General features: G+C 48.4%; 1 protein-coding gene and 1 long non-coding RNA gene across 9 annotated transcripts in view; one reads left to right on the top strand and one right to left on the bottom strand.

Annotated features, from left to right (window-relative positions):
• The window catches only part of LOC124986819 (uncharacterized), a 53,823-nt gene extending 46,595 nt beyond the window's left edge, over positions 1 to 7,228 (top strand). Inside the window, exons 2-5 of the long non-coding RNA XR_007109094.1 lie at positions 2,091 to 2,436; positions 3,130 to 3,391; positions 4,137 to 4,231; positions 4,777 to 7,228. This is a non-coding gene — a long non-coding RNA (uncharacterized LOC124986819). The remainder of the gene's footprint in view (positions 1 to 2,090; positions 2,437 to 3,129; positions 3,392 to 4,136; positions 4,232 to 4,776) is intronic.
• Positions 1 to 26,771, bottom strand: part of Col23a1 (collagen type XXIII alpha 1 chain) — a 369,547-nt gene that overhangs the window by 44,928 nt on the left and 297,848 nt on the right. For 6 of the 8 annotated variants that reach the window (XM_047555583.1, XM_047555580.1, XM_047555587.1 and 3 more), the window contains exons 3-5: positions 16,839 to 16,883; positions 3,158 to 3,165; positions 1,419 to 1,445 (exon numbers count right to left, since the gene is read on the bottom strand). In XM_047555583.1, the coding sequence (XP_047411539.1) occupies positions 1,419 to 1,445; positions 3,158 to 3,165; positions 16,839 to 16,883 (80 nt within the window). The remainder of the gene's footprint in view (positions 1 to 1,418; positions 1,446 to 3,157; positions 3,166 to 16,838; positions 16,884 to 26,771) is intronic. The other 2 variants (XM_047555581.1, XM_047555584.1) reach the window with 1 other exon arrangement.

Below are 26,771 nucleotides of genomic sequence, written 5' to 3'. Positions count from 1 at the left end.
CTATGTAAAAAAGATTCCAGTACACCTGAGCTGGGAAAGCTAATAATCCCCCAGTGGAAGCTGAAATATTTTAGCAAAAACCTGTGCTTCCCTAAGGCTCTGGCTGCCATGTGCAGGAATAGGGGAGCTGACTGCTTCTTAATCAGGAAAAGGTGGCTGGGATGGTGGTAGGACCCTGGCCCCCTGGATGCTCCCTGGGGGATGAAGGGGATCATGGCTGCCTTTCACCTTTCACTCTTTATTCACGCAGAGCTGTGAGTTTCTTGTCTGAGATGCCAGGTTGCCTGCTGTTGGAGAAGCTGCCTTGATCAACTGGGAGACTACACTACTCTGGAGCTAGCACAGGGTTGCTTTGGGCATAAGATAAATGTTCCCACCCAGTCCTGCAGGGCTGAGTTTGTGACCCGCTTTGTGCTTTATGCATAGCTATCACCTCCTTGGTCTTATTTAATCCCAACTCTTACACAGTACAGGAGGCTTTCATTACCCCATTCACAGAGCAGGAAATGGAAGCTCAGAGAGGGTGAGTACCTTCCCTGAGGTCACCCAGCCAAGAGCCTGGAGAGTTGGAATCCAATTCCAGGTCTCCCTGCTGTTGGAGACAGTACTGCTTTCCTCAGACTCCTGGGAGAGCATCCGCAGAACTGGGGACCACTTACGTCCATCACCAGCCCATCCTGACCCTGGATGGATCTGGTCATTAGAGAGGACTCTGAATCAACCAACATTTCCCTCCCGGCATCTTCCTGTCCTGAAGGCACAGAATAAATCTGTCTCTTCACCTGATGGTGATGCTAAGTAACTCCCTTCCACTGGCCTCACTCCTGCTCTTTCTGATGCATCAGGACTTCTGTATGTGATTGTCACAGTCCCTAACTTCTGCAGGACTTGACAGTGACAGGGCCATGTCCCCTCTTGATTCTGATGTGGTGCCCAAGAGGCCTGGGTTGGGGGCATCTACTCCAGCAAAGGAGGAAGGACTGAGAGGTAATGATACCTCAAAGGCCAAACTGGAATCAACCAAAGCCCTGTTCCTGACATGACATGGGGGAGCTGGGACAGGGACCCCTGCCCACTGGGAAGAGGCTGGCAGCCAGACCCATTTGGGAGGGAACCCCTCAGCCACAGGCTGCCCCCTCGGCTCAGAGCTGGCACACTGTGCTGGAGGGTACAGTGTTGGGTGGACTCAATGCTTCTGGGACACCTGTGGGAAGCCTCTTGGCTTGTCTCCAGTGACCTGGAAACCTGCATGACCTGAGTCTGCGCAGACCTCCTGCTAACCCCCTCCACAGAAAGATCACAGCTACTTAGGAGCAGAGGAGGAAGAGAGGAGAGGAGACAGTTCAGTCAAGTCCCAGGGAAAGGATATCGGCTTAAGAGGAAAGGGCAGAGAGAACAAAAAATAAATGACAAATTACCGGGTAGCCATCTCGTCCTGATTGCCCCTGTGGTAATTAATATGTCATTAATAATCAGACTTTCGGCAGCAAACCATCTGGCAACACTTAGGACTCAGTCAGGGCCCCGCATCCCCCCCGCCATGTTCTGCATGGTTTGCAGCAGCGTCTGCTGGTTGGTAGCTCGCTGTTTAGGGAGGAGGACACCAGGGCTCCGACGGGTCTGGGGGACAGAGCACCCTTCCCCTGCCTGTGGGGGGGCCAGCTGGAAGGGATGTGAGTCTCCATTGGAGCCACCAGGGTGTGCATTCATGTCTGTCCCTTCCACGTCATCTGGGACACTTGGTGAAGACCATATGGGGACACGAGGTTCAGGAGGGCATTGTCACATCTACCATGACCGAATCAGGAACTGAAAATATTCCTTAAGTTGGACTCAAAGAAGATACTCATTTCCTCCCTGGTGCCACTAGGATGGATGAATGGGGACATTCATGGCTACTAGATGCTTCTCCGTCCCCTAGCGTAGGTCAGCCCTAATTGAAGCAACGTTCCCCACACGGGCAGCCATCTCCCTCCTTCTGGTTCCTTGCAAGTTGTCGCTTGAACATTTCTGCATCTGTTTAATATATCTAGTATTTCAACAACCAAATTAAAAAAAATCAGTCAACGGTTCTGTATTTTGCATTTCAGGGAGTTCACACAAGAGAGCCTCCGGGGACAACCAGGAACATCCCCACAAGGAAACCTCCCTCATGGCCAATACATCTACGCATTTTTGTTGGCTTGCTTTTTTGGCTCAAAGTGGAGCTACATGCATCGAGAAGCCCAGATTCTGAAGGGTGCTGATGGGGGAAATGAATCATGGCAAAAAAGTTAGAAACCAAAAGGGCTCAGCTCAAAAGAATTCCTTTGGAAGGTTAATTTTGGTTCAAACTGACTGTCAATGTGCTTCTTGAATGGATTCATCAGGATTTATCAGGCTCTGAAAAACTGCCAAGAGGAATCAAAGACAGAAGCATCCCCGGATCTGGAGAAGGTAAGATTTCCGAGGCCACTTATCCTGCTTTGGAACTGCCCCGGCTGGCTGAGGGAAATTTGGGGGCTGCTTGGTGCTTCTCACATCCTTCTTAAACACAGTGGCATTTCCTTCTGCTGCCATCTCAACACCTTCATCAGCCACTTAGGCTCATGAGGTCCCAGCTGTCTAATGCAGGGAGGGAGACATTTTGGTAAAGAATGAACCCCGGACCTGGTGACAAAGCCCAATTCATTCCTGGAACCACTGCCTGACTCTACAGCCTCTTTTGCCAAAGCTCATCTGATAAAATGCATTTAAAAATATCAGCAGCTGCAGACCATTTCACAAACACGGGCATGGTGCTTGCATTTCTGTGCGCTAAGTTGAGCTGAAGATTTGGTGAGGAGCAGTCAAACTTGTGCCAGTCACAGAATGTTTCAGCAGGCAAGTCACACCCATGAATTCTGGGCTTGCCGTGCATTCAGCTGCCAGTTAAATAAAAATATGGCCCCTGCCCCTCTTTCTCTCTTTCTCTCTCTCTCTCTTTTCAGGACTGGGAATCAAACCCGGGGCCTCACACATGCTAGGCAAGCACTGAGTTACACCTCCAACCTTTTCTTTTTCTTTTTTAAAGGACACATCTTTCTAACCCAAAATTATTTTCAAGGGTGCGCTATAGAGAGGGAACCAAATAAATGCCTTATCTTTCAGGAGCAGAGCGCAAAGCCAGGACACTTACTGGAGGACCTGCAAAACATAAGCAGAGAAGCCACCATCAGCATCGAAGGCAGAGAAGGTCCCTTTGCCTGTTCTCAGCACAGTTACTTGTCACCTCACCTCTGCCAAGGCTTTAATGGGGTCACAACTGTTTCCTGTAATAGCTATACAAATAAGCATCAGTCAGTCCCAAGGCCAAGTGGCAGAGCAGAAGAGGCATCTTTGTCCTTGGAAGGGCCCAGATGGTCATGTGGGGGTAATGACAATTACCACATGTGTTGATTGGTTCATGCATTTATTTCATGAAGCTGGTTGGTGCTGATTCATGTTGGGTTCTAGCAACTGAGTAATCATTGACCTTGTTCCTGCTTAAAAAAATAAGTTTGGGGTTCACCATGGGTTGGCTTATTTCTATCGAGAGAAAACATTTTGGGGAGAGGGAAGAACTGGAGTAAGGGTACATGGATCTGTGGGTGTGAGCAGAGGTTTGGGGTGGGGGTGCCTGTGGTCCAGCCCTGAGGTTAGGTGTGCATGAGGGCTTTGAAAGGGACCATAAACACTGGTGGGTGCTGCCGCAGATAATTGCCCCACAGCAGGTGAAGGCTTACAGAGAACACTTAGAAGAAAGATGTGGGTGTGTGTGTGTCTGAGAGAGAGAGAGAGAGAGAGAGAGAGAGAGAGAGAGAGAGAGAGAGAGAGAGAGAAAGAGAGAGAGAAAGAGGTGCGGGGGGAGACTGAGGGACAGCTGTAATTGGTTAATGATGCCATACATTCTAGAAAGTGGGCTCCACACTTTCCAGTATTGGCCCAACCAGTGCCTCCTCTGTTCCTGTCACACCTCAAACCTCACTATAGAATGAGGTCACATAGAACATGTGGCCAGTTGATCAACAAGTATTTATGGATGGCCCACTATGAGCCGGGAGCTGCCGGAGGTGAAGAATGGGACCCAGTAGTGAGTACAAGGGGCAGGACCTTTGACTCATGGAATGTTTATTCAGCAGACAGACACTTAAGGAAACCCTGTCTCTGGGGGAAACACAGGAAGTTCCAAGCACTCAACAAGGAGCTGCCCCAGGATGGCCGAGTCCAGGAGGTGAGAGAAACAAGTTAAGGGGGGGGGGCAGGGGAGGGAAGGAAAGCTCAGAACACCCCAAGCTTTTGAGGAGCAAAGAGAAATGGAGCAGAATGCAGTGGAGGGAGGGCCTGGGAGCAGGGTCCAGCCAAGGATGGAGTCTTGTTTCCAAGATACGGGAGGGAGAGGGCTTGATCCTAACGGCAGCAGGATGTCACTGAAGGGTTTGGCATGGAGGAGCAATGGGGGGCTCAGGGGTCACTGCAGGTGTCCTTGGGTGGGTGATGAGGTAGCAACGAAGAGGTGAGAGTGAGTCAGGAGGCACTAGTCAGAGAGGAGAAATGGGGCTTGCTGGGTGACCAAACGGGTGGTTAGGGGTTATATGGAGGAAGGAGAGAGAAGAGCAGGATTTTTGACCTGGAAAACTGATAAACTAATACCCAAGAATGGCAGCACGGCAGGGGGAGGCTCTGACTCTAGTCTGGCGGGCAGAGCAGGGTGTTGGCAGCTCGGACATCCCATCGACTCTTCCTTTTCAGACAATGACCTTGCTTCTTATTTTGCAGAGGAGCCGTGGCAGAGTCTCCATCACCTTTTCAACGCCAGACGTACACTGCCCCAGCGCCCATGCCCATCTGCCTCTCCACACGCCTAAGTTCATTCGGAGGGACTGACCCACCTCCAGTGAAGGCCCCTCCCTTCCCCTCACCCCTCCCTGTCTGTCACAGTCGAGCTCACCCTTCCAGGCAGATCCTTCCCAACAGCTTTGAAAGGTGCTCCAATCCCTTTGGTCCCACACCCCCTTCTAGGACTGCCCCACCTCTGCCTGCTCCCTCATGCCCAGGGTACTGGAAAGAGGCATCCACACTCACTGTCTTGAACTCCTCATCCTCCACTTAATTATGACTCTCTGATCTGGGTTCACCTCTCCCGCTCACCAAGGTCTCCGATGACTTGCCTCCACACAAATGAACCAAGCCATTTTCTCCTGCTCATTTCACTTGGCCTCCAGGCTGGATCCCTGCTGCTGACTGAGAGCTTCTCCTCCTCCTTCTACTTCTCCTGGTGTTTGGCATGGAACCCAGGGTCCAGTTCAGGTTCTGTTCTACCACTGAGCCACATCCCCCACCCTGACTGAAAGTTTCTGGAAGCATTTTCTTCCTGTGGCTTCCAAAATGTCACATCCCACCCACTTCCCTGGCCTTCGGTCTCTTTCGCTGACTCGGTTTTCTTTACCCAGCCTTGAGTTTCCTTGAGGCTCAAGTCTGGGTGCTGTCTCCTCAGTTCACTTCTCTGTGGGTTCTTCTCTTCTGTCTTCTTTGAGGATCTATCCATGCTTGTGGCTACCCTCTGCAGAAGAGTCCTGAATGTGCATCTCCAGCCCCGGCTGTGCCTCTGAATCCCGGTCTCCCTTTCCCAGCTGCCTACTTAACATTTCTTCTTGGATGATTCCATTTCCCCCAGCACACGTGCACAGCCATGCTCATGATCTTCTTCCCCAAAACTGGCTCCTCTTCCGTGGTCCTGGTCTTGGGGAAGGATGTCACCATCCATCTAGGAGTTGTGTGAACTCAAAAATGAGGAGCCGCCTTTGACATGTTCTCCATCCCTAATCTATTCATGCATCTCTTGTTTATTCTGTTTGTCTTTAAGTTTTATTTATTTATTTTTGAGACCAGGTCTCACTATTTTGCCCAGGCTGGCCTCAAACTCCCAGGTCCAAATGATCCTCCTATTTGAGCCTTCCAAGTAGCTGGAACTATCAGGGTGCCTGGTGGTGCTGGCCCGTTGTTTCCTACTACTCTGGAATCCATCCACTGACCTCTCTCCACCACCATAACCCTAATCCCCATTACTACTGTCTCTTGACTGTTGCAATGATTCCTGGTTGGCCTCCCTAGTCACTCATTCCATGGATATCAAGTGCCTGCCCTCTGCTGATCACTGTTCTAGGCACCTGGAATACACCAGTAAAAATAGCAAAAATCCGCATCTTAATGGAGCTTCCCATCTAGTGAGTGACAGATGAGATACAATAAACATAATGAATCACTAGGAAGGTGATCTGAATTATACAAGAAGAAAGGTGCTTAGTGTCTAAGAAAGGGGGAACCGTTTGTGCTGGGGAGGGGCAGACTGGAATATTCCATAGGATGTTTAGGAAAAATGTCACCCTGAGGTGACATCTGAGCAAAGGCCTGGAGGAAGTGTAGATTGTGGCAGGACAGATTCCTGGGGAAAGTAGGTACCAGGCAGAGGGAAGACCCGAGGGCAGGAGCGGGGCTGGTGTGTTGGAGGAGCAGCAAGGGAGCCAACGGGACTGGAGGAGAATGGGAGGCAGCTGTAGAGGCAACAGGGCTGACGCAGACTGGGGAGGGCCTTGTTGGCCACACCTGGGACTCGATCTTATCTCTGCCATGGGAGCCCTTGGAGGGTTTTGACCAGAGAGAGGGTATAACCTGGCTAGTATTTTAAAAGATCACTGTGAGGAGCAGCGAGCGCAGAATCCAGAGGCTATTGGCAGTGATGCAGGGGAGAGGAAAGGTGGCTCACAGCCAGTGGTGGCAGCAAACAGGGTGGAAGTGGTTGGAGCTGAGATCAGTGCTGAAGGTGGCACCTCGAGGATTTCCGGAGATGACTCAAGGAAGATGCCACAATTTTGGCCAAAGGTTGGAGTTGCCATCCAGGAGGTGGGAAGACTGTGATGGGGGTTTTGCTGAAGGGATCAGGAGCTCAGCTTGGTACACACACTGTTCAGGGACACCCCGACAGTTAGAAGCTGGGGAGAAGAGAAGGACGTCCTGGAAGCCAAGTTGCCAAAGCGTCCTGAGGAGGAGGGAGCGATCGCCTGCGAGGTGCACAGCGTTGGGGGTGCAGACAGGTTAGGGGAGAAGAGGGGAGGAATGCGAAGTCAGTGCCTTTGAGGAGTTGGGCTGCAAGGCGGAAGCGAAAGGTCAGAGTGGACGCTTTGGCGTTCATGGGATCCAGAGAAGAGTATTTTTTTCAAGGTGAAAGAGACAATGGCATGTTTGTAACTTAACAGGAGTCATCCAGCGGAGAGGGAGAGATTCAACAAGTCGGAGGGAGGGGAGATTCCTGGAGCAACGCTGTTGAGGAGGCAGGAGGGGCTGGTGCAGAGAGGGGACGCAGGTATGTGAGGGAGCCTGGACTGTCCAAGCTTGGCAATGGGCAGGGAGGCAGAGCACGGTGCTGCTGTGTGTGTGGCTGAGGATGTGGGAGTTTCACTGGCGTTCTTTTCTGACTGCGCCCACTCCTCTAGTGAAGTAGGGAGCGAGGCTATCAGTTGTAGGTGACCAGGATGGAGGAGACCGTGGGGACTGGGATTTAAAATGAGCTGACCCAGTGGTGTCCTGTGAGCTTCGTGGGTGCTGGAGCTAGGTATGAGGAGGGCTGGGTTTGATCAGGGGTGGAGCTTTGCTGAGTGAGAATGAGAGGTGAAAGGGAGCAGGGGACAGGTTGAAGAGACCGACAGTGCTGTCAAATTGAAGGGGATGAGGGGCAAGGGACAAGGTGGTCGGACGTGTGGATCTGAAGATGGGTGAGGTGGAAGGATTGTGAGGTCAGGGAACTAAGGGAGTGGGCTGGACTCTGAACTGAGGTTTTGTGATGAGGTACTGGGCAAGGTGATGGCAGTGGGAGGCTGTGGTGGTCAGGTGGAGGTCCAACTCATTGGAGGAGACGAGGCCATGGAACCCAGAGGCCAGCATGTGTGAGGGGCTTCTATGTGAGACTCTAGATTCATTGGCCTGGGAAGGGTAGGGAGGAGGGGAAGATAGAGACCATTGATTGGTCAGTACATAAATGCAGTTAGATAGGAGGATTATGTTCTATTTTCTATCGCATGGAGGGGTGACTGTAGTTAATAATAATCTTTTATATGTCAAAATAGCTAAAAAAGAGGATTTTGAATGTTCCCAATTTAAAGAAGTGAAGCATATTTGAGAGGATGGATATGTTAATTACTCTGATTTGATCTTTACAAATTGTATACATGTATCAAAATATCACACTGTGCTCCACAAATATGTACAATTATTATATGTCAATTAAAAAAATCAAATACAGAAACCTCTTCAGCGGGGAAAAAAGAACTTACAGGAATTCACCCAGAAGTAGTGTTGGAGAGAGGACTGGTGACCTAGGGGTTGACGTCTATTAGCAATGAGGTAGATGCAACTGGGGTCAGACATGGCTTCAAATGTGGTGACCCTCTGTCACTCAAGTCTCTATTCTGGGACCAGAGTGATGTTTTCCAAATAGAAGCCTGGATCATGACACTCCCCCTCTCAACTGTCTCATTTTTTTTTTTTTTTTAAGCACAAAAGTCTAAATCCTATCATGACCTCCATACAGGGATCTGCCCTCTCCACCGCCACTAGGCTGCCAGACTCCACTGGAGCCCCTTGAAACGGGAGAGATGTGTTATTAACAGGGATGGCTGCAAAACTGGCAGTTAAGCAGCAATAAGGGAAGTTGGACCAATGCCTCAGCATAAACCAGGAAGAATTCCAAAAGGATGGGAGATTTACATGTTTAAAAAAATCATGAAACTCCTAGAGAAAAATGTGGGAAATTTTCTTTCTAACCCTGAAGAAGGGCAGGCTTTCTTGACTACAGTTCATAATCCAGAAACTAGAAAAGCAAGGTCTGATCCAATGAAATAAAGCAAAAAAGAAAAAGAAAAAGAGTCTGCAAGGCAGAAAGCCTTGTAAGCAAAGTCAAAGGCCAAATGGGGAATCATATATCTAACTCATGTCACGAAGTCTAGATACCCTGAAATAAAAACACTTCCACAAATCAACTCTCAAAACATCGCCAACCATTGCCATGGAAAAATGGTCCAAAGATATGACTTGGGAGTTCACAGGTCAGAAAATACAGAGTCCTTAAAACTATGAATTGTGCATGATTAGTTTTTGCATTTTTGTATTGACAAATCAAATTCTCTTTCATAATAACAGAAATGAAGGCTAAAATTGATTTCAGGAGTTTAGTTTGGGGTCTGCTGACTCCATTACTCTGGGTCCAAGGTGAGGCAGAACACTGTGGTGGAAGGGGCACTCATGGCAGCTGGGAGGCAGAGGGAGAGAGGGCAAGAGGTCGCAGGGAAGACGCACCCTTCCAGGGCACATCCCCAGTGACCCACCTCCTCCAGCCATGCCCCACCTGCCTACAGTTACCATCCAGTTAGTCTGTCCAAACTGGGACAGACTGATTAGCTTACAGTTTTCATAATCCAGTCATTTAACTTCTGAATATTCCTGCATTAACACAGGAGCTTTTGGGGGACACCTCATATTCAAACCGTACCACTGATGAACTACCATGTGAGAGCAATAAGGACAGTCATCTCACATACTGGTGGGAGAATAAATTGGAATGTTATCAACAGACAGTGATTTGGTGATACATATTAAGACTTAAAATGTATATGCTAACTGCCACGGCAATTATCCCCCTAAAATCCTGTCCTGTAGAAACGTTAACATATATGTAAAAAGATAGGTATAGCCAGGCTTGAAGGCACATGCCTGCAATTCCAGCAATTCGGGAGGCTGAGGCAGAGGATCTATGTTCAAATCCAGTCTCAGCAACTTAGCAAGGCCCTAAGCAACTTAGTGAGATCCTGTCTCAAAAAAAAAAAGGACAGGTATATCAGAATATTCATTATAGAATCACTTGAGATATCAAAAACATTAGAAACAGAAAAAATGGCATTAATTAAATGAAAGATGGTATATCTATAAATGGGACATGATGAAGCTATGAAAATGATATATTTTTATATGTCTCCAAGGTATATTCTTACATTTAAGAAAAGATATTGAATAGCATATATAACATGCAGTCGTTTGTGCTAAAAAATATGCAGATTTTGGTTGGGGATGTGGCTCAGGAGTAGAGAGCTTGCCTATCAAGCATGAGGCCCTCGATTTGATCCCCAGCATGGCAGAAAAAAAAAAGTAGGCTTTTGTTTGTATGGATATGGATCATCTTTAGGCATGAACACGAGAAAGTGGTTATGGAAGATGTCTCCAAGTCGGGAGCTGAGGAACTGGAAAACAGGCGTGGTGGGAACTCTTCCACCTCATGGATCCACATAAGTAGAAAAGTCAATACACTTGAACTTGAACATGGAAAGGAAAAAACTCCACGTTCTTGTCTGGTCCTCAGCTTTTGCTGCCTTTCCTCATACTCACCTCCACGCTCCCTCCAAGGAAGCTCATTCTGAGAGCTAAGGGTACTGAGAGCAAAGCCCAGGGACCTGGTCTGAGGTATATCCCAGAGAAGATGAAGGAAGGGTGGAGAGTAACCTCAATTCTTGGAATTAAGTGCCCACTTTCCTCAGACCATGTCATGTAACCTTTGCGGCAACCACCAGGTGCGTTTTTAGATGAGGAAACTGAGGTTCAGAAAGGTCACTATGCCCAGAGGCATGTCCTCCTGACCTGGGCAGAAAGAGCTCTCTATAGTGTACTGGACTTCCTCTGAGGTCCCTGGGAAGGGATGTGTTGTGTCTGAGATCACCCAGCTGGCAGGCGGGTAGTCTGGGCTGGAAGCAGTGCTGTGGGACCCTAAACCCATGGCATGCTCCACAGTCCCGGAGGGAGGCGAGCATGGGAACAGCAGCGTCTCAGAGGCAGATCCCATTGCCCACTTGCAAGATTCCAGAACACCGACACAGCACCTCTCTTGGGCCTCACTGAGACCAGTTCAGGAGACCACCACTGCTTCATCGCAGTGTCATTGTCACAACTTTCTAACTAGACCCCTTTCTAACCTCACCAGTCAGAGGAACCTTAAAAATAAAAAAGAAAAAAAAAGAAAGCCCAACCCCTCCCCAGGACTTCCCATGACAAAAAAGATCCAAACTCCTGGAAAAGCTCTTCTGCATGGCCCAGTCCTTCGTTAATCCCTGAGGCCATGGGCTACTGCTCCCTGCTCTACTCATCTCTCAGTTTCCCAAGGTGCTAGTTCTCTTGGGTCTTAGGATGCTCACAACTGCTGTGTTCCTGTGCTCCCGGGGCATGACTTCATTATCACCGCTTTGGACAGCCTTCCCCAACTGTGGCTTCTAATGACACCTCCGTTGGCTTCTATCATACTGCCCTGGTTATTTCCTTCCTAGCACTTGCCACAATCTGTAATGATTAAATCCATTTATTTGAGTGTGGATGATTATCTGTCAGCCCCACCAGCAAGGGAACTTCCTCACAGCTGTGAGCACATCTGCCTGCTTCATGCAGGCTCCCTGACACCTAGCTCAGGACCTGGCAGGAACGAGCACTTAAATAGGTGCTGATCAGACGAGGGCAAGAGGGACAGGAGCTGCCTAGTGGCCCTGTGCTTGACTTGGTTCTATGGAGTTTGTGCTGTGTATGCCACAGCCTCTGGAGAAGGTGTCTATGACCAGCAGCGAGCTGGGCACCCAAGAGTGATGGATGGGCAGGGGGTGTGGCTCAGGTTATGCAGGGGTCCCTGTTGGAAAGTGAGGCTGGCTGAGGTAATCCCCATGGCCTGGTCCCACGGTGTGCTTTATACCCCAGCCCTTCTGCACAAAACTTTCAAACATATGCTCCCAGCACTGAAATGTGGAAGCAATTAAATAAGGGCCAGATGACTTGGGAAATAAATAAAAAGGTCTGAGGAAGTGGAGGATTCGATGATTCTGGGCCCTGTTGTATGGGATGGATGTAGCCCAACAGGGTTTCCCAAGCTGGGAACTCAAGGTTAGGAGGTATCGCTTTGGTGGGAAGTTGTCTGCTCAGTGTTGACAGGTAAGCAGAGGCAGGTGGTAGGTCCGGGAGTCCACAATGCCCACCTGGAGTTCCTAGCTCCTCTGGGGCTAATCAGTTTCCCAGTGTTTCCCAAAGGGCAATTTCAGCTTTCTTGGAAAAGCAAACTGGGAAGAGTATAACCCACAGCCTGGCAGGTCCTGGCCTAGCACTGGGGTTGGGGGCTGGTGGCTGCAGTCATTGTTCCTGCGTAAGCACCGTACCGACTGCTCTCTGTTACCCTCCCCGGAATGGACAGGACCTCTGCCTCTCATTCAGTCAGGTTAGGTAAGATGCCAAAATCCAAACCCACTCCCACCATAAGACCAAGAACCTTCAGCTGTGTTTCTCAGGGTTTTGTTTTTTTTTCCCCAAAGGTGCAGGGAAAAAATTAAAAAACCTGACAGGGCTTTTAAATTGAGTTTGCAGGTCGATGCAATCAGACTGAGAGATGGCAAATCTAGAGGCAATTGTGTTAGTGAGCAGGCCTAAAGTGATAGGAGCTCGCTCCTGTGAAATGTGGGAGCGACCATCCCTGCCTCTCTGGATGCTATGAGGCTTGAACAGAAGACGGTGTGTATGTAAAGTGACCTGTACAGCACGGGTGCGGAAAAGGCATAAAACCAAGGGCAGGATGGAATGACAGGACATTCGCTTAGCTCTTAGGGAGAAGAGAAGCACAGCTGGCAGCTTTCCATCGTTTGGTGTCATGTTGAAGAACTAACACCACAGACTTGGAGACACTCCTATTTCAATGGTACCCCAAACGGGCCTCCAGCAGTTTGGCTGTGATGGGACGAGATCAGGTACAGAGCAGGCTCTCCGGAATCCAGTGCCAAGCGGGCCAGTCTGGGCATGGAGGTCAATTCAGGAAATCACACTACTCAGTGATTTCCCTACTGGGTAGGGCAAGCAGTGGCGCCGATTAGAGGTTTGGGTGAAAGCCATTAAAAAGACAAAAAACAAAAACAGCCAGGTGTGGTGGCACACACTTATAAACCCAGCTACTCAGGAGGTTGAGGCAGGAGAATTGTAAGTTCAAGGTCAGCCTAGGCAATGTAGGGAGACACTGTTTCAAAATAAAAAATCAAAAGGGCTAGGGATGTACAGTTTAGTGGTAGAATACTTGCTCATCACATGAGAAGCCCTGGGTTCAATCCCCAGGACCACAAAACTCAAAACAGATTTATTGAGATACAATTAATATACGGTTGTCCCTTGGTATCTGACAGGGATTAGTTTCAGGACCTCCAAATATACCCATGCCCAAGTCCCTTATATAAAATAGTGTAGTATTTGCATAATACCTACACAGGTCTTCTGTATGCTTTAAATCACCTCCAGATGACTTATAATACCTAATATAATGTAGTTACTAGGTAAACAGTTGTTATACTATATTGTTAGGGAATAATGACAAGAAAAAAAAAAGTTTGCGCAGAGGTGAGCGTTGGAGCTCTAACTACATAGCAGTCCACCTGTGATAGGTTGAATCTGTGAATCTAGAATCTGTGGATACAGAGAGCCAACTCTGTTAAAATTCATTCTCTCAAAAGTGTACATTTCAGTAATTCTCACTATCTTTACAAAATTGTGTAACTGACAGCACAATACAATTTTATTTTTCCTTCAGTTTTTTTTTTGGTATGGGGGATTGAATTCAGGGGTACTCAGCCACTGAGCCACATTCCTAACCCTATTTTGTATTTTATTTAGCGACAGGGTCTCACTGAATTGCTTAGCACCTTGCTTTTGCTGAGGTTGGCTTTGAACTCCAGATCTTCCTGTCTCAGCCTCCCGAGCTGTTGGGATTACAGGCATGAGCCACTGTACCTGTAGCTTTTTGAAATATATACTGTATTACTGTTGTCTACAGTCAAACTCCTGAACAACAGAACACCAGAACTTCTTGCTCCTGCCTAACTATAACTTAGTATCTATTGTTCAACACTTCCCCAATGCTACCCACCCCCAGCCTCTGCTAACCACCACCCTACTCTACCCTTATATGAGATCAATTTTTTAGATTCCACACATGAGTAAGATCAAGCTGTCCTTGTCTTTTTGTGTCTGCCTTATGTCACTTAACATAATGATCTCCAGTTCCATGTTATTGCAAATGACAAGATTTCATTCTTTTTATGGTTGAATAGTATTCCATGGTGTATATGTGCTACATTTTCTTTATTCATTTGTCAGTTGATGGACACTTGGATTGTTTCCATTTCTTGGCTATTGTGAATAGTGTTGCAGTAAACATGGAAGTGCAGATGCCTTCAACATACTGAATTCATTTCCTTTGGATAAATATCCAGGAGTGGTACCGATGAAGCAGATTGTAGCCCTATGTAAAATTTTTTCAGGAACCTCCATACTGTTTTCCATAATGACTGCATCAATTTACATTCCCACCAATGGTGTGCAAGGATTCCCTTTTCTCCACATCCTTGTCAGCACTTGTTATTTTTAGTCTTTTTGATAATAGCCACTATTATGAGGGTGAGGTGATTATGGGGGTGGTTTTGATCTTCACTTTCCCGATCATTAGTGATATCGAACATTTTTTTCATGAAACCATTGACTATCAGTATGTCTTCTTTTGAGAAATGTCTCTTCAGATCCATTGCCCTTTTGGAAAGGGTTTTCCAGTAAGCTGAATCACACTCTACTTTTTACGTGACTACATATTCTTCAACCCCTTCCAAAGAATGTCAAGGAGCTTACAATAAAAGGCAGTGAGATCTTTTATGATGTAGAAAATAGGAACTGAGTGATGAAGCGTGTATTTGGTAGGGTGGGAAAGCAGTGGAGTGAAAACCCCAAATCCAGACTGATGGAAGTTCTAGCATAAAAGTCAAGGCAAAAAGAGAAACACAAGGGGTGTTTCCTATCATTGAACATGCCCAGCTCTGGGAAGAAGAGTCTGAGGCTCTGAGATAACTTGCCCTGGATTCTCTGGGGCCCAACCTGGGGTCCTGTTGGTGGTGGCTCCCTTGGGCCACTGCGCCCTCCTTGTGAGGCTGCCTAAGGGCAGGGCTGTCATTCAGTGAGTCATTGTCCCATGCATTCACCTGCTGGATGCTGGAGACTCAGGTGATAACCCTTAGCCAGAGGGATTAAAGAAGGCTTTCTGTAGAAGCTGCTTGAACTTGACTGGAAGGACGAAGGGAAATGAACTTGGAATAAGAGTCCAGGCAATGGAGGACACAGAGTAGACATGAGACAGAGAAGGTGGCACAGGACTGAGACATACCGAGGAGGAGACTGAAGGGGACTTGGTGAGGGGAAAGAAGGGTCACAGGGGATGCTGGAGTCTGCTCGGGGGAGCAGGTGACTGGCGTCTCCTCCCTGAGATGGAGATGCTGGAGCAGAGAAGATGGGACAGACGCTGGGTTTGGTGAAGCAGAGTCTAATCTCTGGGACCCAGAGGAAAGGACGGGGCTTTAGGCAGGGAGAGAGGTGTCCTCAGGGTCATGGGAGCAGCTGAAGCCATGGGAGTAGAAGACTGGGGACAGAGGAGATGGCCAGGGGCAGATTGATTTAAGAGGCAAGTGAAGTCACACAAAGAAGGCAAAGAATTAGAGGTCAGAGATAGAGCAAAACTGGCCCAGAATTGAACCAGAAATACCCAGGGCAGCAGGGAAGTGACCAACAATGAGGTCAAGAAAGATAAAGATGTTACTTTAAAGAGAAAACGGTTTTTTACTAGGATTGTGATCAAAGAACCACTGATTCAAATAATATAAACCTTTAAAGCATTTTCTTTAAGCAGCCCCACATATTTAGGAAAACTAAATACTAAGATATCCATAATCACGCTATCACACTTAAAAATAGAATAGTCCTTAAGCAGTGAATGTTTCATCTGACTTGCAAATTTTGCCACAGCCCTGATGGTTTCTCTTATCCAAGCTCATACTCTCAAACTCGTTCTGTTGATGCTGAGATTGTTAACATCCATCTGTAGTATCTTCTATTCCTGACACTAGGACAAAGCAATGTGAAAAGGGAGGGGGGCATATGAGTGCTCAGATGGACTCTTTCTTTTTGCTAAATAAGTAAATAACATTTACTGAATACAGAAAAGAAAGAAAGGAAGAAACGAAGTAAGTAACGAAGAAAGCTAAAGACTACAGAGTGTCTGCTGGTGTGGCCCTGCGGAAGCCGTTGGTAAATGTGGCCTTTGGGTGAGATGAAGACGGGGCTGAGGGGATGGGGTGGATGCCTCTTGGGGAACAGGTGCTGAGAGCCAGGTGAGGGGAGTGGGGAAAGTACTGGGGACTGTGCAGTGTGAGTTTATTTTGGGTGAAATGGAAATGCTGGGGAGGAAGGTGGTGTAGACAAGTGAGTCAGTCTGCAGTTTGCCTGGAAGGAGGAAGAGCCTCCCCTGATGGTTCTCTCTGCCAAGGGAAGGAGAGCCAAGTTTGGGGAGGGAGTGAGACATGCAGGAGAACTGTCCTGGCGGGTTGACGGAGCATGGCAGAGACTGTGGGCTGGCAGAGTCGTCGCGGCCCACACACAGCAGAGGCTACTTCAGAGTGGCTGACAAGGGACTGAAGTTTCCAGGGCTGGTGAACAGATTCAGGGGGTGGTTGAGGGCAGAGATGGGGCGGTCCTGAAATTATGGATGTCAAGAAGCCAAGAAAAGACAGTACTGGGCACTGTGGCCTCTGGGGACAGAAGCTGCCATTAGAAAGGGGAGGAAGAATGGACCCAGGACCGAAGGGCAGGATTAAAGGTGGGGAGTAGGTGGCTGACACCTCTAGCCAGGTTCTGGGCCGGTTGTGGTCTTCCCAGCCTCGGTTTAGAAACTAAGAAAACCCGGGACTCACCAGGGTCGCCTCTTCTTCCGGGCTTGCCACGCCGTCCAGGGGCACCTAGATAGGAAAACAAGGATGGACTCGTTGAGAGGGGAAGTCAGTGGGCTTGGGCGCAGCCTGCCAGGTGCTGGTTCCCCACCTGCCCACACCTGCGACAGCATCCTGGGAGCAGCCTGCTGTGAGGCAGGCCTGCTGACGATGGAGAGAAGAAATCCCTTACTTCTGCTGCACCTGCCTGGCTCCCGCAGGTCCTCCCTCCCTGCTGGGCTGCATTCCTCAGTTCAACCATCTATTCACTTGTTCATTCCAAGTCCTTCCCCAACCAAAAAGATTTACTCCCAGGACTCTCCTGAGGGAGGAGAGTTTACAGCAGAGAATATTAGACTTTGAGACAAAGAAGGCTGAGGGAGGGAATTTTCTCAGGAAAGCCTTGACAAATGCTTTCTGGTATTCCTAAAGAAAGGAAAAAAAAAAATTGTCAACACAATCAAGACCAATAAAGATACTATGGAGACATTTTAAATACTTAAATTTGGTAATAAGAGGCACCATGCCATCCATCCACTGTCCTTCCACTACCATCCACTGGAACCTTCAGTTCCTTCCTTCCCACCAGCCCAGGGGGATGCTTATACATTTGTTGCACTTTATTGCAGATCATGTGCACACCAGTAGTGATCCAGTTCTTCCTCCAGACTATTTTTCCCCCTAGTACTGGGGTTGGAACCCACTGCCTCGCACAAGTTAGCTCTGAGCAGAGCTGCACCCCAGCCCCATCCATCTGTTTTAAGCCTTTTTGAATTTACAATTGCAGACCATCCTGCCTCCACCTCTAGCCCTCCACCCAGTTGGTCCCTGAGACCCAAGTAGCCTTGATGCTGAAGGACTCTGGGCCACTGAATACTGGCCAGCTCTCTGCCCTGGGTTCATGGTCCTTGCCTTTCATTGTAGAGTGGAGGCCTTGAGGCCTCTGTCAGTGTTCCTCATTCTGTCACCTCTCTTGCAGCTCGCCGCAGACTTTACTGATGTCCCTTTGCCGTATTCTCTGCCTTCCTTCCCACTCCTCTTAATCTAATTATTCCTGATTCTCCCATCTTCTTAGAGGAAAAGATATGCAGAGGTGAAATTGTATGTAATTACTACACTGAATTTTTAAATGACATGTGTACTTCTGTCTTTTCTTGCCTGATCATGGCATGCTAGGCTCTGAGCTGGGCACAAAGACTACAGAGAGGCAGGTATTATAAGGCATTGTCCTTTCCAGCAAAGTCAATCTCAAAATCTCTCATGAATTCCCAGAATAACCTTGGAGCAGATGTGGGAGATTGGCCATGAATCAAGTCTGAGGTTGGTGGTTCATGGAAAAATGAGTGTATGTGTCTTTCCCTTTTTTCCTTCTCCCCAGTTTAGAGTGAGAAGTCAGGCCCTTAATACACCCCTGACTCAGGGGTTGGTAGAGCAGAAAAGTAGATAAAGTCCCGGATAAGAGGTGCTTCCTGACTTTGGTTAAGGGGGTACTCTGGATGGGGAGGAGGGAGGCTTCCGAGAGAAAGTGAGGAAGGGCCCCTCAGTGCTTTGCTAGACCCAGAAACATACTCAGGTCCATGGGTGAGGTGACAGTGAATTTCCTGGCAGACTCGTGGGCTGAGGACTTGAGGTCAGAATGGTTGGACAAAACTTAAACATTTGAAATGTGCTGAGTCTCACAACCCTGAATCTTGAGGGGAGAAAATCACCCTGGTGACATACCCCTTGATTTTCCCTCATTCTGGGCACAGACTTTGAATTTGGAGTTTGGAGAGTCACCCTGTTGCATCCTCCTTCCTCCACTCCCAGGGGCCATGTTGCTTTGGTGGGGCTAGGATTCCAGCACCCCCATAAAAATCACTTGTCATTCCTGTGTGGGTTTTATCGCTTATGAAGTGCCACCAAGTCCACAATCTAGGCTAAGGCCTGGGACACCTGTGCCTACTGCGTGGCTAACTGTGTCTCTGACATCTCCACCTGGGTGTCTCACCAACAGCTCAGGTCTCTGGTAGGCCAAGCGCCCATCTTTGTCCCCTCTTTAGCACCTTGGGAGGGGCTGAGGCGGCCTGGGAATCTTGTGAACTAGTCATAGAAAAGTAAGCCTCCAGTGCGAGGGGCTGATCTGCATCCTCGGCCTTTTCTCCTCTGTGGATACATCTATTTTCAGGGTGAGGAGGGTATGGGAACAGGAACCCCACAGGCACAGTCAGCATCACGCTCCTCTGCTTGCACTAGGGAAAAGACCCAGTTTTCACCCTTGAAGTTTCAGGGCTCTTGCCAGACCACGGAATGCCCATGCTTAGCTCTATCAGGTTACTTGTCCTGAGCCTCAGGTGTCCGGAAAGGGGCCATGAGTGGGAGAATAAGATGGGCTTTCTTTGACCTGAAGCGAAACCAGCACTGTGGTTTTCTGATGGTCATCACTGGGTACAACTGTAAAATTCTCCGTCTGGGTAACTAGAGCCAGATTTGACTTCAGCGAGGTGGCTGAACGCATGGATTTGTCTGGGTGGTTCTCCTGGGTGGCATGGTTAGGCAGCAGGCCCAATGGAAAGGGATGCTAGCAGGGCGGGTGGCTGCCCTGGCAGGGCTGAGTGCTCCACCTCCCAGAGCCTTTGGGCCCAGCTCCCAGCAGGCGTGGAGCTGGATGGGGCCTGGGATGTCACTGAGTTTGCAGGGCCTGTGGGGCTGCAGGCCCAGCATACTGGATGTGATTTCCAATTGGAAGAGTCCAAATAAGAGAAAAAGAATGAGGTGGCTCACGAACATTCTCTAATAGCTAATCTAAACCAAGTATGGAAGGCTTTTGTGTGACTGCCTCATGAATGGACAACTGGTCTACCCTTATTCTGAGATTCACACTCAAACCTTCCACTCCACTGGGAGGTAACATGCCCAAACTCAAGTTCACCTCCCATTACTTGCCTTTCCTAAGTGCAGGCATCACCAATACCCAAGTAGCTGAGCCAGATCCCACCTGAGAGTCACCCTGCTGCATCCTCTGTCCTCCATGCCCAGCCTCAACTGGTTCTTCATTGGCATCAGGCAAACTCCCAGCACCCAGGCTCTGTCTCCCATCTGTCCTTCTGCTATGCCATGCCCCCTCTGTTAGGAGACCAGGTGATGTTGTTGAAGGAAGGAAGGAGAGAGGGAGGGGGCCTGGATGGGTAAGAAGTTCTCGGGTTCCTCCTCATCATTTCCTGGCATTCTCTTTAAGAGACTGTCATGTTCGACAAGACCCAGGGCTTAGAGGAGACACAGGATCACTTGGTTTGATGGGCACAGGTGTTGGAGAGAAGGAGTGCTCTCTGCCTTTTTTTCTCACCTGCTCCAGGAAGAGAGGTGGTGAGGGCTGCCAGAGCTGGTGAGGGTCCCACGCTGACCGTGGGCTTCTCACTCTGCTGCTTCTGCAAACAGCAAGGCAGACACACACAAGGACTGGATTGTGCAAGCCGCAGGGGTGGAAGGCCTGAAGGAGGGCTCTTTATAAGTTTCTAGGCCACCATGGGCAGTGAACTTGGTTCAGCATCTCTTAGTTTGGATCTAGAATGTTCCCCAAGGCCTCATGTATTCAGAGGTGTGACTTTTGGGAAGTGTTTGGGTCATGAGAATGCTGACCTCATCAGTGGATTAATCCACTGATGGCTAAATGGACTACTGGGAGGTGGGACCTATTTGGAGAGAGTAGGTCCCTGAGAGCATGTCCTGGAAGGGTTCATCTTCTCTCTAGTCCCCCACCTTATCTCTCTCTCTGCTTCCTGACTGCCATGAGGTGAGCAGCTTTCCTCCACCACACCTTTCTGCCATGTTGTTCTGACTCACCTCAGGCCCAGAATAATGGAGCCAGTTGACCATGAACAGAATTCTCTGAAACTATGAGCCAAATTAAATCTTTCCTTCTCTAAGTTCTTCTTGTCAGGTATTTTGGTCACAGTGATGAAAAACTGACTAACACAGCATCTACGGTGCAGACCACCTATTCATCCAGAAAGCATGAACTTGGAGCACTTTTGCTATACCCCAACCATCCTTTGAGGAAGGTGCTAGTGTTCCCTCCATAGATGAGAACTCTGAAGCTAAGCCTGGCAAAGAGACTTGTTGCTGGTGCCTTCTGGGGCTTTTCATAGTCAATTTGTGGTTTCTAAGGTTTCAAGGACAGTTATGCCTGATACGCCTACTGTGGAAAGGAGAGACCTCTTGGTTACAGTTAAGATACCCAAGAGAGCAAAACCAGAACCCTGCTCAGGGTTTCCACTTGTTGGTTTCCTTCCCCCACCCCTCATTTCTACAAGGAGGGGAACTCTCCTGCAGTTGCTGCAGACTCAGACCCTCATGAGGGCAACTGTCTGACTTGATTTACCTGTTCAGGGGTACATGGGGAAACCATGTCTGGGAGGAACAAAACAGATTTTGTCTGAGGTTGTTGCTGGAAAAATTATCCCAGCTGCAAGTATACAGATGATAAAGACCAACCTGGGCTGGGAGAATGTCATTGTCCCCACTTCTACATGAGAGTCATGTGACTCTAGGTCCAGGGTTGGCAACTGTAGGGACATTGATGTTTACAGTGGGTATAACAATAGTAGCATGGGCAAAGCCTCCTTTTTTTTTTTTTTTTTTTTTTTTTTTTTGTCTTTTGGTAGTGGGGATGGAACCCAGGAGTACTTTATCACTGAATTACATCCCCAGCCCTTTTTGTTTTTCATTTTGAGACAGGGTCTAGCTAAGTTGCTGAAGAGTCTCACTAGGCTTTTGAGGCTGGTCTCAAACTTGCTGTTATGGTTTGGATGTGAGGTGTCCCTCAAAAGCTCTCCTGCGTGACAATGCAAGAAATGATTGGGTCGTGAGTCTTAACCCAATCAGTGAATTAATCCCCTGATGGAGATTAACTGAGTGGTAACTGAAATGGTAGGGTGTGACTGGAGGAGGTGGGATTTGGGGGTGTGACTTTGAGGTATATATTTGTATCTGACAAGTGAAGACTCTCTCTGCTTGCTGATCACCATGTGAGCTGTTTCCCTGTGCCACACACTCTGCCATGATGTTCAGTCTCACCTCGAGCCCTGAGGTACGGAGCCAGCCTTCTATGGACTAAGACCTCTGACACGGAGCCCCTAAATAAACCTTTCCTCTTTTAAAATTGTTCTGGTCAGATCTTTTAGTCACAGAAGTGAAAAAACTGACTAAAATATTTGCCATCCTGCTGCCTCAACCTCCTGAGTTGCTGGGATTATAGGCAGGTGCTACTGTGCTGGCAAAGCCTCATTTTTGAAACTGTGGGCAGCAGACATCAAGGGGGTGCCTGAGCAGGAGGGGAAAAGACCTGATCAATATAGAAGCTGTTCAAGTCTGAATAAGTCACACAACCTCTCTGAGCCTCAGCCTCCCAGCCCATGAGGATAACGGTTTTGTGATGGTGGCAACTACGTATACCTTGTAGAACAGGTAAACAGATGAGCTGGCAGCAGAGGACACAAAAGGGGTGCTAATTTGGAATCTCAAGAAATAACCAGTTGGAGTGGCTCCTGGGCCATTAAAATGCAGGGTCTTGATATAATACATGGGTTTTTTGATGTTCTGTAGGCACGGAGAGACACAGCAGCTCCACTTGAGAAAACTTGTGGACAGGACTCAGCTTTATCTTGAGTGTACAAGGGTAAGGTCAACCCATGGAAAGCCTGGGCTGTCCCTAATCAGTGCCTGTCTGCAAACCTAGGCACCAGAATGCAGAGGCTGAGCAGTCTAGGAAAGGATTTCTCCATGAAATCCTGAGGTTTCCGGCATAGCACGGACCAGCGAGGACTCCAGCTTGTTGCTAAATGACTCAGGATGCCTGTGACCACCATCTGCATGGTAAATAGCTCCAGGAAGATTATGCTCTGTTTGAGACCAGACAAAATGGAACCATTTCTAACTCACAGAAGTTTCCTCTCTTGTTGGGCTGGAGAACTCATGCCAATGGCCAACTCCAAAGGGAAACCCTGAACCCTGACTTCCTTTAAGGTTGGAGTGTCTTTGAGGTCTGGACTCTCAAAGTGGTGGTGTCCCCTAAGCCTTTCTGCATCTCCCTTCCCTGAGGGCATCTTCTCCAGCAACACCTGCCTCATCGCTGACCTCTTACAAACTGGAGCCACCCTACCTAGCTGGGCTGTGCAGGGCACAGCATGCCCAGGCTCCTGGTTCTCTTTCTAATGTTCTGACTGCCTCCTGGGTTCCTGGCTGACTTCTCAGCCCTCAGCCCTGTTCCTGCTCTTTCCTCCTGTCAGCTCTGAGGGCAAGGACTTTTGTGCAATATTCTAATTAATATCTATTCAAAAGTTCCACAAAATGTTTTAATCTGTCTCTGTTCTTTTCTCTCTATAGATTGGGGGAACTAAGGCTCAGAGAAGCCAAGCAATGCTCCCAGACACAATAGCTAAAAAGGTGAAGTCAGTCCAAGTGTCTCTAGATGGAAGAATGCGTAAGCAAAATGTTATACATACAAGAGAGGTTATGGTTTGGATCTGAAATGTCTCTCAAAAGGTCATGTGTTGAAGACTTGGTCCCCAAGGGAGCAGTCTACAGAGGTGGAAGTCTTTGGAAAGTGATTGGATCTTGAGGACTCTGACCTCATCAGTGGATTAATCCATCGATGGACTCATAATTTAATGGGCTATTGGAAAGTGGTGGCAACTTAGGAGATGAGGCCTAGTTGGAGGTCCTTAGTGTGACCTTGAAGGCTATACTTTGTCCCCTGCTCTTCATATCTCTTGGCTTACTTCAAGTTTGCTCTCCTGTGCTCCCGGCACCATGATGTTCTGCCTTGTCACGGGTCCAAAGCAATGGGGTCACATCGCCATGGATAGAAAAACCCTCTGAAAAACATGAACAAAAACTACTCGCTGTACTCCTTTTAAGTTGTTCTTTTAGGTATTTATATCACAGTGATGGAAAACTGACCAACACACAGGATATGATTCAACCGTAAGAAAGAAGGAAATTCTGACACATATACAACACGGATGAACCTTGAGGATGTTATGCTAAGTGGAATAAAAGTTACAGAGGACAAATAACAATGATTCCCATTATATTATGTTCCTCAATTAGTCAAATTCACAGAGGCAGAAAGTGGAATGGTGGTTGCCGGGGGCTGGGGTGGGAGAGGGAGCTGGGGAGTTAGTGTTTCATGGGGACAGAGTTTTAGTTTTGCAAGAGGAAGGGAACTCTGAGATGCGAGGTGGTAATTGTTGCATAACAATGCAAATGTACTTGATCCATTAAATGTATGTTTAAAAATGGTTAAAATGGTAAATTTTAGGTTATGCATATTTTAATCACAAATAAAAAACAAATCAAAAAACTAAGTAGTCCTAGGAACAGAGCTAGGCTTGCTAGAGTCTGAGGTGATGCCGTGGGTAACTTCAGCTGAATGTCTACCATGGGCCTGCCTGGCACTGTATAATCAGAGAAGATGGCATCCCTAAGGTGACGATGGCATCCTTGAGGTCATATGGTGAGAAAATGGCAGAACCAGGACTAGAATCCAGATCCGTGGGACTCCAGAGCTCCAGAGTCTGTTCCCTGAACCTCTCAGCTACTGTGACCGGGACCAGATTCTTAGCATCCCATTGGTGATTACAAGCCTCATACATGCCCTTGACCTAGTTATTCTCAAAGGGAATGACCCTCTTCCCAGAACTCTGAGAGGAGAGCGAGGGGAGGTGATTCTGGATGCGTCTTTCTTTGACCTTCAGCCTGGAGCTCCCCGAGGTGGCCTGGGGTCCTGGTGGGCTGGGCCTTGAGCAGAGAATGGGTGGGGAGATTCCTGGATTTGAGCTTTTAAGACCAGATCAGTAAAAACGTCTCCCTAGATCATTTGGTTTTACAAATCTCAGACCAACCTCAGAAGTAAAAACTCCTACCCAGGTGGGGTTGTTCTCTCTGCTCATTTCCATCTCAGTCTAACTAACCGTCTTTTAACCCTGAGGAGGGGGACAGGTGTGTTGTGGTGGTGCCTCTGGGGTAGGCCTGGGGGCTGTGGTACTCCTGGAGGAGTACCAGAGAGCTGGCAGACAGGTTAGCCTGTGCTCAGCCAGGACTGTGGAAGACTCTGCCTTCTGGGAAGTAAAATCACAGCCTCTTGCTCAGCAAACCCCATTCATTCCAAAGTTGCTTTGTCCCCGTAGTCCTGTCTGTGATTATCCACCACGTCCCTCTGTTGCAAGGGCCCAAAGCAGTTTGAAAAACCAATGCCACAGACTGCCAGGGTTTTAAGGCACTGCCCTGTATGTCTAGGCCCAGGGTTGTGGTCCAGGCTGGTGAAAGATCTTGACTAGCCCAAGGACCAGATCCGGTGAGCTCCCTTGCACATTGTGCCACTGGGTGAACAAAGGAACAAGGCCCAAGTCAGGAGCTGCTGGGTTTGTGAATGACCTGACCTCACTTTCACCAAGGGCCCCATGTGGACGCTGCTGTTCTCTCCAAAGGAGCTGACGGTACCCGCCAGCCACAGCAGAACCCTGACAGTATTTAATTAAAACAGGAATTAGTGGGGACCATTTATTGAGTATTTATGCTTGGCATCAACCTCGATTCCATGGTATTAACTCATGTCCCTCACACCACATCCATAAGGAAAGCTATGATTATTATCTCCATTTTACAGATGAATAAACTGAGGGAGAGAGAGATTCCCTGACTCTGAGGCCATACAGCTAGTAGTGACTGAAGCCAAGCAGTCTGGCTCATGAGGTTCCCTCCCACCATAGAAGGTACTTGTTAGAGGTAAGCGGTTAAACTAGTCCACGACTTTTATAACCATGTCTTGGCATTTGTTATTTGTTTATTTTTTTAATATGCCAGGAACCACACAAAATGGAAGTGGCCCAGGGATGGCCCTCCAAGGTCTGTGAATTAAATCTCTAATTGAAAGGCCACATGCTGGGGGCAGCACTGAAGACTCGGAATGGCTCCAAGTCCCTTGAGGCGTGCCTTCCTGAAGCCATCCCAAACGGCTGCAGTTTACAGGCAGATTCCTCCAGCTCAGTCAGGAGTGGCTTTCATGAAGCCTTTAAAATGGGGCTGAGGAGTCCAGACCCTTACTCTTAGCAGTGCTGCAGTGTGACTACCCTATGTCAGACCGGGTCCCAAGAGCCCTCTCTCGAAGGGTCCTGGTGGGGAGGGGAGGCCTATTGCCACGCCCTGAGCCTGTGTAGACCACCTGCTGGGTACTTTTGCTATCTCTTTAATCCTCTGAGTCATTTTGAGATCTGACTGGCCCCATTGACAGATAAGGAAACTGAGGCCCAAAGGGGACATGATCTGTCCAAGTCTGGGCCAGGCTCTTGCCTCCATCAGTGTGGCCTCCTGAGTTCCTCCTTTTTAGGGCAATAGATTGTGGTTTAGGTGTCAGAGCTAAGAATGGAATGTCTCGTCCAAGGGGTTTAGCAAAAGACCTGGAAAGAAACAGAGCATAGGTGAAGGGAACTAGCGTCAGTGGATGGTGTCTAGACCTGGGGGCAGGGCTCAGTATGTGTTTTTGGTCAAGGGTGTGTGTGGAGTGTCCAGAGAAGCAGAATATGAACAGTATCATAGTGGAAGCACTGGTTTTTAGAAGCCTTCAGCCCTCTGTGTCTTAGAATAGAGACTTAAAAAAAGAGCAGCTACTTGGGTCCTTTTGATTGACTGATGTAAGTCATGTGGGTGTCCCCTGTTGGGGAAGCCAAATGCCATGGTTTCAATATGCCCCCAGGTTTCATGTGTTGGAAACTTCATCTCCAGGGCAACAGTTTTGGTGGGCAGGACCTTAAGGGGTGATTAGGTTATGAGGACTTGGTACTCATGAATGGATTAATCTGTTACTGTAGAAGTGATTTGTTGTAAGGGGAGTTTGGGTCCCCTCTCTTCCTCTCTCCCATCTCCTCTCCATAGCTTCTC

The sequence above is a fragment of the Sciurus carolinensis genome, chromosome 6, assembly GCF_902686445.1.
Source record: "Sciurus carolinensis chromosome 6, mSciCar1.2, whole genome shotgun sequence".
NCBI classification, from domain to species: Eukaryota; Metazoa; Chordata; class Mammalia; order Rodentia; family Sciuridae; genus Sciurus; species Sciurus carolinensis.
The sequence above is the reverse complement of the archived record's forward strand: the minus strand, read 5'-3'. Positions and strand labels throughout refer to the sequence as shown.